The 12,402-nt window shown below is 48.2% G+C and overlaps 1 protein-coding gene across 1 annotated transcript in view; it reads left to right on the top strand.

The window, feature by feature from the left end:
- LOC117581220 (TWiK family of potassium channels protein 7) overlaps positions 1–12,402 on the top strand; it is a 45,421-nt gene that overhangs the window by 28,047 nt on the left and 4,972 nt on the right. The window contains exons 2-5 of the mRNA XM_034268198.1: positions 1,513–2,327; positions 2,427–2,583; positions 2,646–2,742; positions 2,859–2,988. Of these exons, the coding sequence (XP_034124089.1) occupies positions 2,030–2,327; positions 2,427–2,583; positions 2,646–2,742; positions 2,859–2,988 (682 nt within the window). The 5' untranslated portion in view covers positions 1,513–2,029. The remainder of the gene's footprint in view (positions 1–1,512; positions 2,328–2,426; positions 2,584–2,645; positions 2,743–2,858; positions 2,989–12,402) is intronic.

Here is a 12,402-nt window from a genome sequence, read left to right as displayed (position 1 = left end):
AGCTTCAAAGCTTCAAATCGAAATAAATTCCCAGGCAAAACGCTTGGATTTCTTTCTAATTTCAGCTCACAAAATGTGTCTGAGAGTTGTGTTGGGTGTAATGGCTGCATTCCTTGGGATCCGTTCCCCATGGGGATACGCCCGGCTAAAGGAATTTGTGATGGCAAACGCACAACTGGTTGGAATTTATTGTTGAATATTGGCAGCAGGGCAAAAATAGCTTCACTTTGTGCATTGGAATGCCTGTCCAGCTGCAGGAGTTATTGCAATCATAGACTTAGATCAGTTGAGTCATTCTGCTGCATTCTCTTTTCACTTGTGCGATCGAAGCATAAGTCCCTGAGCAGTGCGAGCAGAAACACGTGGAATGGAACACTTTTAAGGCGGAGACGGAGTGCGAGATTGATTCGTGGTTGTCAGTTTGACTCTTGTTCTGCTCTGTGGCCCTTCGCTTCGTCAAATGATTGATGGCCAACGTCGGTGAAGGGATGCTGGTGGTTTCTGTGTGTGCAACTTGGCAGGATAATCGGGCAGTAGTCCGGATGATAATGCTGATGATGGGCTCTGATGATTGCAAGAACTGGCTTGAGGTGCACCAAGGTGCATATTTCAATATCAATTGCACCAGCAACAGAGTATCTGCAACTGTGTGTGGGATGCCTCAATATCAAGCAGATAGCAGATGCAAATACAATTACCCATTAAATCGAAGCTGTTCCAGCTATCGAAGGATACCACAGAAAACGGAGCAGGAGTATTTGTGTCAGCAGCAATTGAAGATGTTCCGGGGACAAAGCGTGGATGGAGGCGGAACGTGTCTTCCGCATAATTAGCATTGATGACGAGACGGCACACAAGAATGCAAGTAATAAGCAAAAACAAAACGAAAGCCAATGTGGCATGTGGCATGGCACGTGCTAAGCAGCAGCCAAAAAAGGATCCCCAGCAGCAGCAGCCTCCTCCTGTCCCCGTGGATAATGTGACAAGTTTTTGTGCTTCGGTGGCGCAATCTTTAATTTAAATGCCAGCCATCTCCTCACGCTTATCAGATTATTTTGCACCCACGTGATGAGCAGCTCCACACATGGATGACCCAAGGAGTAGCTGGACTCATGGCAAATTCAATGGGAATCAGCTTGAAGATGCTCCTTGAAGCGGAGCTCAGCCCTCTGTGGAGTTGAGATCTTAAATGAAGGCATAAAAATCCTTCGCTTGTTTAATATTCTTATCGCTAATGAAGTGTTTATGGGGGTGTGTCAGGAATTGGTTTGCCAGGATATTACTTTTTGCCCACCGGCAGATTCTCGCTTTCGCTTTCGCTTTCAGTTGTGCTCCTTCCCGTGCACTCTCCTGGCCTTAACCTGATGCCGTTGACTCAATTACACGGCGTTTGCCATGCAATTTGCCTCTTCGCACACACACACACGAAGCGGGGCAGGGAGATTCGCAATTTTCATTTACATTTTTGCCATTTTTGTTTTCTTTTTCATGGAAATATTTTTGCATTTGCAGCATCCGGCGACATCCAGCGGTGTCCTCGCTCGCGCCCGCTTTGTGCCACATGCCACCAGTGCAGAAATAAGGAAACAACAGCAGCAGCAACATTTCCGAGCAACATAAAGCCCTGCCCCACCCGGAGATCTGCCTGATGTCTGATGCCTGATGCCTGATGCCCGACGCAGGGCGGAAGCGACAACATTTTATGACGGTCACAAAATACACAGCGGAGCCTCGAACGGTTAACGCTTAAACGGTAAACGGTAAACGGTGCAGCGTTCCAGGGAGCGACAGGAGGATGCAAATTATGTGCCACATGAAGCGTCAAAGCGTTTGATTTCATTGCAACAGCAACAGCAACAGCGACAGCAACAGGAGCAGAGTCCAAAATCAAATTCAAATTCCCAAGCACAGTCGCTGATTGATTGACTGATTGACTGATTGAGTGATTGAGTGACCAAGCCGCAGGCAGGCAGGCAGGCAAAACCCAGCAAAGATTCAGCGCTCAGCGATTAAATCGGCGCCAATTCCGATGGCGGCCTTTCTCGGCAACGACATCAGCAGCGGCAGCCCCGGCAGCGGCAGCGGCGGCGGCGGCGGCCTGCGAAGCGGTGCCACAGCAGCCGCAGCTGCCACAGCAGCACTCAATGGCGGTGGCCGTGGCCGTGGTCGCCAGGGAGGAGGTGAAGCGAATGGCGGCACGGGCAGTGCAGCGAACTCCGGGCCATCGTCCAAGTCGGAGAAGCAGGACGACAGCGAGGAGGGCGGCATCGGCATCCTCTGCGGCTGCGGCAACAGGGCGCCCAAGTCCCACTGCATATCCGCAACAGGTGAGTCAGCTCCTCACTCGTTCAGGCCGGGGCCGGGGCCAATGATTCGTATTTGTGCTGCCTCAAAGAGAATATATCCTTTGCCCTTTGCCCTCGCAGGTGTCCTGCTGCTGGTGCTGCTGTACACCGCCATGGGGTCGATCATCTTCGTGACCCTCGAGGGCGAGCTGGAGGACGGCAGTGCCGTGGAGACAGCTGTGGCCGCCTCCAAGCCATATCCGCGCACTGAACTGGCCAACGCCGAGATACGCTCCAGGCAAGTGGCCAACCGATTGGGGGATCCATCGATTCAGCATCCACTAATTGCGATCTTTTCAGAACTGTCGATCGCTTGTGGTCGATAACGGAGGATCTCAATATCCTGTACAAGGAGAACTGGACTCGTCTCGCCGCCCAGGAGGTGCAGCTGTTTCAGGTGAGTGTTCCGGGCAGCCTGCCACTCTTCCCACTCTTCCCACTCTTCCCACTCTCTTGCTAATGGTGCATCCTGCCTGCGTGTCCCTCTCTCTCTCTGTCTCTCTCTTTCCGCAGGACACACTGCTGCGGGCCGTTCGCCAGTCAAAGGTTTATCCACCAGGCGGCATCCAGCTGAACGCACCGACCCACAAGTGGACCTATGCCTCGGCCTTCCTCTACTCCATGACATTAATTACAACGATAGGTGAGTGAGAAGCTCCTGCCACCTTCCCTTCCACTCGTCGATTCCTTTTGTTGGCTTCGTGTTGTTCTCTGGTTCTTTGCTTCGACTCTCTGGGCAATTTATTAGCCCAAGCCTGCCAAGTGCCAGAACCCCAACCAGACACGTGTGCGTGTCCCTCCCTCCCTCTCTCTCTCTTTGTGAGTGGGGGTGAGCATCTGTGTGAGACGTTGAGTGAGCGCCTCTGCCCAGCCCCCAAGCCTTGGGCCGGACCACCCAGGGACTGCTGTTTTTAATTAACAAACTGTCAACCGACGGCATCGATTCCGTTCGTCTTGGCCACAGCAATTCTTACACTCCCTGGCATCCTGTGTATAGAGTTTATTTTTTGTTGCGTTCAGGATATCTGATTTCAATTAGGTGTGGAGCCATGCGTATGCCGGGGGGGGGGACGGACATCCGGAATGCGTCAGGAAGATGCATGCCAAACGTAATTAACATGTCCATGCCCCTCCGCACTCTAATCGAACTGGGGCCACAGCCACTGCTGCGCCCCTTGAGCCTGATGTGCATGCAAATTGAAGGCTGCCGAGAGACACAAAAATAATTGAAAAAAAAAACCCAAAAAATAGGGACAAGCCTGAAGCCTGAAGCCTACCCATGGATACCCTTGGCATAAACGCATTCAGCAGGATATTTATTTAAGTTGTTGTCATTGCAAAATTGCTCTTGGAATTCCATGCGTGGCCCTCAATTATGATTAAAGGGTGTTGAAAATCGACTAGTGGGTGGCCTGCGTTCAGTCAAACTATGACCACAAACAGGGGGAAGGGGCGATGCGGAGAGGAAAGCAAACGAAAATAGAACGGACACGCACTGTGGGTGACACATGAACAAAAGTGGAGCAGGGCCCACAGCAGGGCGGGGGCTGGATGATTGGATGGAGGATGTGGTTTGATTGGAATGGCTGAACAGTTTCGTTCACAATAAACGCGCTGTTAAATCAATCGAATTTGTAGCATTCAGCAACAGCAACAACAGCACCACAGCAGCAGCAGCAGGACAGCAGCTGGACACTCTGGCTGGCCCCTCATCACATTATGGGAATTGAGTTTGAAATCAAAACTCAATTTCGGAAAGGCAGAGCAGTGGGAGGCAAAGCAGAGAGCAGGCGGGCAGGCAATCAAAAATCTGTCTAAATACGAAACAACACCCCCGCCCCGCCCCGCACCGTCCACTACTCACCCACTCCAAGTTATTCACTACTCCCCCACTCACCGAATGCCACTTCTCCCCATCTGTGTCGCTGCGGCCTGGCGCCATGTTTGTGTAGCGGGGAGTGTCACTGAAATTATTCTGACATCACTGTGGAGTAGTGGGATAGTACCGTTACGGTATGTAGTTAAATAGAGACAGCGACAGGCAGAGAGACAGATCCAGCAGGTGAGAGGAGCGATGAGAGTGAGAGTGAGAGTGAGAGGTGGGGTGGGTAGATACACCGACCTGCGGTTGTCAGTTGGGTAAACCGAAACAACAGAAAAACAGAACAGAGAGGGAGAGAGAGAGTGAGAGCGAGCAAAAACAAAAGCTAGCGGCAGCAGCATGCAAGAACGGACATGCACAGACAGCAGCGGTCAGGCAGAGGGACAGACAGCAGCAGCAGGTAGACAGGCAGGCAGACAGATATAACGGTGCAACGGTGCTCAACTTTCTGCATTCTGCAGCCGTTTACGTGCATATTTGATTTGGTATATTCTACGAGTGCGAGCACAAGTCGAAGTAGAGGTAGAAGTAGAAGAAACTGGCACTGAGACAGGGGCTGGGGCTGTGGCTGGGGTTGGGTATGTCACGTCAATCCATTATGAAACAATTTGTCCCCAAAATTGGATAGATGTGGATACATGTACTTTCGATTGCGCTTAGCTCCCCCACTCGACTAATGTTTATTCTTCTATAAATAAAGACAAAACTGTGGCTGCCACGAGTATATTTCACTGTCTTTGGCAGCAGAGGGAAATCTCAAAATCCCCCACTTTGGCCACATTCAATCACCTTGGATTTGGGCCAAAAACTTCTTGCTGGGCTGGGCTGGGCGCTTTGTTGTTGGTTATTTAATGTGCTTAGGGTATGTGGGGTGGGGTATCCAAACGATCGTCAGGAGATGGCCCCGGGGGGAGTGAGACAAAACCATTATGCAAAATTCACATCGATTATGTCCCGGGCCCATGGCCCATTTGCTCATTATTCAATAATGAAGATATTTTCAATGGGCATTCGCTTGAATGGCCCACCGTCTCTTTGTACCTCTCCTCCACCTGCCAACCTGCCCACCTGCCCACTGTCTCTGAGCTATTTTCGATGGCCACCTTTATGTGTCCCGCCAGGCCATCGTTCAATTAAAATTCCTTCAGCTCGGATTTGTCTGGCTGTGTGTGCCTACGGCTGACTGGGGGCTGTCCTAATGGTTGTTTAGCCTCTCGCATAAAACAAATTTGATTGCCTGAAAAGCCTCGCGCCGCTGATGGATCGCTTGGAAGTAATACCTTCCCCGGGACTCAGTTTATGTCAATTGCTGCTCGAGTGTGTGAATTATGGAATGCGTATTTCATTTGCATTCACTCTCATTCGCTCTCATTCGATTAGCATCATGATTTGGCACGCTAATTGAGGAGTTCCGGCTGCACTTCCACTTCCACTTCCACTTCCACTTCATTTTCAATTTCAATTTTTGGCTGCGAAATATTTGACTAGAAATTTAATGGCACAAATGGCGATTATGGATAATTAATGTTGCCCGCACAGCTACTGCCGCGTGTGTGTCGTAATAAAATGAACACATTTGCCCGTAAATATAAACCGTGGCACTAATAAATACCCCCAGCCAGCCATTGAGCGTGTCCATTGTCCGTTGATTTATGCGCTGCACTGTGGTCGCCGCCCCCCCACCACCATTCGGTTCTACAAGCTGCGCCCAGAGGGAGTCCCATCCGCTGTCCAACACTCTTTCCTCTGCAGTGAGCAAACAGTGAGTGTCACAAAACTGTGGACAAGTGGCAGTAGGACAATGACAGAGGCCCGACCGGGGCATGTCATTAATGTTAATTGGTTTGTGGTGCCACTGCCAAAGTGCAGCGAGAGTTATGTGCAGCAAAAAGATAAGTGCCAAGAGCTGCTCCATCAGTCAATCAATAAGCCAATGTGCACTGGCAGCCACATACGAGCTCGCTCACACATAAATCTCCAGCACAAGAAATGTTAGCTCACAGCTCTCCCCTTTGACCTTCCTGTGCGGATGACCTTCGGCGGGGCCAGGCCATAAACCATTGCCATCGACGTAGCGGCTTTGTCTGCCACTTCCGTTTGCCATTCTGAATTACAGAATGCATTCGAATGAGTCGCGATTGATATTTATGTTGTTTACCTATTCGCATGGCCGGCAGTGTGGCGGCTGCTTTTTGATTGCTTTATTAAACACTTTGTCCGCTAAACGGCCGCCGTTGTTATTGTGTATTATTATTACATAATTTGTGTGCCTGAAACTGTGTATGCGCCCTGTTGCCCCGAATGCCTGCTGAACGGCAACTATAATCGTTTGTGACACGCGCTCCAGCCAGTGCTGAACAACTAGTTTATAATTGGAGAACTGAACACATGCCGTGTGGGGGATGAGCTAACTGTGCGCTAGCTTCGCATTGCAATCATTATTTATGGATGACATGTTTTAGGTGCGATTCCTGCGTTTCGGAGCCATTACCAACACTGATTTCGAGAACGGAAAAGGAGCGCGGCAGTTTATTTTATTTTATTGCAATTTGCAGACTCATTTTAATGGCTCACACTGTACACGTGTGTGTGTGTGTGTGTGTGTGTGGGTGTGTCAGTGTCAAACATAAAACAAATAATGCCAAAAGCGGCCATAGGCTGCAGGAACGAGAAGCACGACTAGAACAGCGCTTAAGAGGCAATCACAGATAAGTCAACATTCCGCTGACGAGGAGGACAACGAACGACGACAAACGGAGCACGAGCCCCACCCCAAATGAATGAATGGGTGAGTGGGTGAGTGGGTGAGTGAATGAACCAAAAGGAAGGCGCAGCCTCGAAGCAATTGTTACCCTAGCGACGAGCTGGGTTGGCCAGACAAATTGAGTCAAAATTCAGGGACCAAAGCCTATACATAAATGCACATAAATATGTAATCATATATGCAAGTACATAATGCGTATGTACTGTACACTGCTCAATGCCAAATGCCCTCTCCGCCAGGGTATGAATGAATGAACGAGCGCCCCTGCCTTGGACACACATATTATGTGGGTGGGTGGGTGGTGGGTGGTGGGTGTTCATCATGGCACAGCCCTTGACATGCTGCATACATTTTTTAATGTCTTCCTGTTCAGAAACGACAGCAACAACACCAACAGCCACGATGAGCCCTGAGAGGCCTGATATGTGTCAAACGCTAACACACACGGAGCACACACACACACACACACACTTGGCCGCTGCTGGTTCTGGCTTCTGGGTAGTTTTTCATCTCGTGCAAGGCTTACTGCAGCCCATCCATCTCCCAGCGATATGTGCCAGAGATGTTATGGCGAGTGCTAACAAACGAGACGAAGTGCAGGGTGGGGGGGGGGGGAGAGCGAAGAAGAGAAAAGAGAAGATTGAGAGCGAAATATAAACTGAAAGACAAACCGAAGAGCGGGAGAGCAAGATCGTGGGACGAGTGCCTGCAGCTACATTCCCGTCTGCTGACATTTCAGGCGTGAAAATGCTGTCAGGCAGCTCATTTGTGTCAGCCGGAAATGCTCACACACACACACACACACACGCACACACACGCACGAGTGCACACATGGACGAACGTGGCCCAATCAAGCGGAGCTCTGTGTCATTTTGCCTGCAAATGTCGCATATCGCAAAATGCTTAATAATGTCATAAAAACCGAATCACAAAACACTGCCAACACACACACACACACACACACACAGACATATGTGTGTGTATGTTTCCCTTGGCTTAGCGCACATTTTCATGGCTTGTGTCGCAGTCGCAGTCGCCGCCAGTCTGCCTCCTTAACCTTGCAGCTGCCACCACACAAAACCGAAGCAGAAGTGAAAAATGTATGCACTGCTTGCACTGCTTGCACTGCTTCTTTTGCCCACTCATTCGTTCGTCTCTGCTGCCGTATTGGCTTGAGTTTGCATATTTTTCTTGCATCTACTTTCCTCGAGCGCTGTGCACACAGAAACCCAAGAGAAGCGAATACAAAAATGTGTTATATGCCTGCTTGGAGTGCTCGACAAACTGTTATACATTGACAGCCTGCAGACTGTGGGCCCTACTCGATGGCTGTCGCTCCGCTTGGCATGTCTGTCAAATGAAATCAGATTTGTTCAGCGCATTTGTCGCACTCCCTGATGGATTTGCATGACAGCCAAAAGTTGATTTAACACAAGGAAGCAAAGGATTCCTCTCCCTTCAGCGGTGGTCAGTGCCAAGTCTTCGGGAAAGACTGTCCCCCTCTCTCCCTTCTGGCTGCTTTCGCTGCCAATTCTCGCATTTTGTATGCGTGTTTTGACATGTTCAAGCATCGTTGGCGTCACTTCACTTCACGATGTCAGACAGCCTTTAATGGCGCTCCAAAATACATACAAATGCACATATATGTACGTGCATCTGTGGTGTGTACTGCTGGCTTTTGTTTCCATTTGTTTGACAGTTAAATGGGCAGCAGAGGCAGCAGCAGAGGCAGCAGCAGAGGCATGGACATGCACATCGCTGCCGGCGTCGCCGTGTCTCGATAACGATTTTAATAGGCCATTTAATTTTTAATTAATTCTTCAAGCGCCAGTTGCCATGTCATAAAAATGTTTGCTGTCATGTTTGGCCGTCGCGCTTGCCCCTTGTCCCTGCCCTCTCCCACTGCAGCTGCGCTCCGCTTGATGATGATGTCTGGGGGCGTTTAACGACATGTTTTTGTTTCATTTTGGTCCTGGCCCTGGCCCTGGCCCTGGCCCTGGCCCTGGCCCTGCATATCATTATTATTCCATCACAATTCATCCGCCATTCGGCGTGTTTATTGAACATTTGGCTATTTATGGATGGTTCTGCGGGGCACGCAAATTTCATTACTCAAACTCTCGAACAGGGAGAGACACTGCCACAGTCTGTAATTAAAACATTCACGATGAACGAAGGAGCAAAACCTCATTGCCCACTCGGCCATTTGCTGCTTGACCTCGGTGCGGTTGGGGGTGGGGGTGGGGTTGGGGGTGCTGCACCCCCATCTAACCTTCAGCATCCCCCATTCTCCCTCTTAGAAGTGCCAGCCCCCCCATGCGCATTGTTTGGTTTTATATTTCAACATTTTTGTGACTCTCTTAATAGCTTTTTGTGAAAATTAATTTCTTAGCTATTAGAGGCGGAGGCTCTGGACAGCCCCCCGCCCCCCAAATCCATCCCCCTGCCACCCCCTCAGTGTGTGTGTGTGTGTGTGTGTGTGTGTGTGTGATGGAGGAGTATTTTGTAATTACTTTATGCCCGAAAATTGCCGTAGTAAAATATTTCTCGCTGGCTTTTGGTTTGGATTTTACAGTCCTGCCCAAGGGCAGGACAAAAGCCTCACCAGGGGTGGGGCAGGGGGGGTGGGTTGCAACCACTCTGGCAAAGCTGTGAACTTGCCTTTGGGGCGTGCTTGTGCCACCAACGTTCCATGCATAATCGAATCAAATGCGTTGCCCCGGCTGGCCCCAGACGGGCGAATATGGAAAATGTTTTCATATTTTTCGGTTTCGTTTATCGATGGAAGCGATTTTGCGGTTGTCAATGCGGTATAACAGTTTGTATGACACTTTGAGCTGAAGTATAACAGTTGGTGGAGTCACATTTTGGGAGTCTGGCAGTAATTCATTCGTGTATAACAGTTGGTATAACAGTTGGTATAACAGTTGGTATAACAGTTGGATAACTTTATGTTTGGCAGTCTGTCAGTATTTCATTCGTGTATAACAGTTGGTATAACAGTTGGCATAGCAGTTTGATAACAGTTTGTATAACAGTTGGTATAACAGTTGGAGAACTTTAATTTTGCGAGTCTGGCAGTAATTCATTCGTGTATAACAGTTGGTATAACAGTTGGTATAACAGTTGGTATAACAGTTGGATAACTTTATGTTTGGCAGTCTGTCAGTATTTCATTCGTGTATAACAGTTGGTATAACAGTTGGCATAGCAGTTTGATAACAGTTTGTATAACAGTTGGTATAACAGTTGGTATAACAGTTGGATAACTTTATGTTTGGCAGTCTGTCAGTATTTCATTCGTGTATAACAGTTGGTATAACAGTTGGTATAACAGTTGGATAACTTTATGTTTGGCAGTCTGTCAGTATTTCATTCGTGTATAACAGTTGGTATAACAGTTGGTATAACAGTTGGATAACTTTATGTTTGGCAGTCTGTCAGTATTTCATTCGTGTATAACAGTTGGTATAACAGTTGGTATAACAGTTGGATAACTTTATGTTTGGCAGTCTGTCAGTATTTCATTCGTGTATAACAGTTGGTATAACAGTTGGTATANATTATTTTTGGTATATGAGTTGGCATCGTTGTTTGATATCTGTTTGTATAACAGTTGGTATAACAGTTGGTATAACAGTTGGAGAACTTTAATTTTGCGAGTCTGGCAGTAATTCATTCGTGTATAACAGTTGGTATAACAGTTGGTATAACAGTTGGTATAACAGTTGGATAACTTTATGTTTGGCAGTCTGTCAGTATTTCATTCGTGTATAACAGTTGGTATAACAGTTGGCATAGCAGTTTGATAACAGTTTGTATAACAGTTGGTATAACAGTTGGTATAACAGTTGGAGAACTTTAATTTTGGGAGTCTGGCAGTATTTCATTCGTGTATAACAGTTGGTATAACAGTTTGATAACATGTATAACAGTGGTATAACAGTTGGAGAACTTTATTTTTGGCAGTCTGGCAGTAATTCATTCGTGTATAACAGTTGGCATAGCAGTTTGATAACAGTTGGTATAGCAGTTGGTATAACAGTTGGTATAACAGTTGGATAACTTTATGTTTGGCAGTCTGGCAGTAATGTATTCGTGTATAACAGTTGGTATAACAGTTTGATAACATGTTTAGCTACAGTATAACAGTTGGTGAAGTTTCATTTGGAATGATGGCGGTAATACAGCAATGTATAACAGCTTGTATAACAGTTGAAACGACCAACGACTGACCACGAAAGGGCGAGAGCTCTCTGGGCGGCTTCCTGCCTCTTCCTGCAGGGATCTGCTCTGCTCTGTGGGCTGCTCTAAGCAGCTTACATATTTACATATTTACATGTGTGCGTACATAATGTTGTACATTTTGAAGCACCACTTGAAGCGGGTGGCGAGTGCTCCGTGCATATTTCAAATGCTGTTCATAGATGGAAAACGGCGGCGTTTGTTTTGCAATCAGCACAGAACCCAAGTTTCAGCAGCAAAACAAAAACAACAGCAGAAGCCAGGAGAAAGGAGACAGGAGACAGGAGACAGAAGCCAGAAGCCAGGAGAGTGCGTAAATAGTTTTAATTAAAATAACTGAGTGCTGAAAAGTAAGCGGCAGCAAATGCAAATTAAAACGTATTAAAAAGTTGGGCAAAACATTCCTGTTGTTGCATGCCACTTAGATGGCATCAAGAAGGATCCAAGAACAACCCCAGCGAATGCCTGTGGCCCTAACCCTTGACCCTGCACCACTCCACTTGGGCGACCATCTCCATCTCGATTGCACAAATTTCAATCCCCCAACATGGAAATCGTTTTTGCTCGTCCACAGCTTTTGGGGGCTTGCTAAAAGTTTGGGGGCAACCCACAGGCAGCAGCCCAATCTGGACACTCCCACGCATAATTGCCATGCTTGCCCCTTGTGCAAATCTTTCCACAGAGTTGTGGCAGCAGCAGGAACGGGCACGAGGGCAACGACATGTGTGCGTCGTTAGTTAGTTAGTTATAACTACATACAATTTTATGGACGCCATATTGTAAATGTTATAATTTTCACTAACAATTTTTAGCAACCGTTGCCCCGGTCCGGGGGTGTGGCAGCAATGAACGATGGCACACACGACGTATACTTACTGCGCGGCTGTGTCTCTGCCTGTGTCCGTGTCTGTGCCATGTTGCTGCCAGAATGATGATAATTTTCAGCAACTTTTTGTGTGTGTGTGTGTGTGTGTCCCAGAGGGGGGTGGCGGAGCTTTAGTCCTGAACTTGCACCGCCTGCTCCTGCTCCTGCTCCTGCTCCTGGGGCATGGCTCTCTGTGCCCGTTCCCCGTGCACTTAAACGTGCTTCGTGTTTTAAAGTATTCTTAACATTAACATTAAGCACGGATCACGGGGGATTGCTGGGGGGGGGGGGGGGGGGGGAA

This window comes from Drosophila guanche, unplaced genomic scaffold (genome assembly GCF_900245975.1).
Source record: "Drosophila guanche unplaced genomic scaffold, DGUA_6, whole genome shotgun sequence".
Taxonomy (NCBI): domain Eukaryota; kingdom Metazoa; phylum Arthropoda; class Insecta; order Diptera; family Drosophilidae; genus Drosophila; species Drosophila guanche.
Note: the sequence above shows the minus strand (reverse complement) of the source record. Positions and strands in the feature narration are given on the sequence as shown.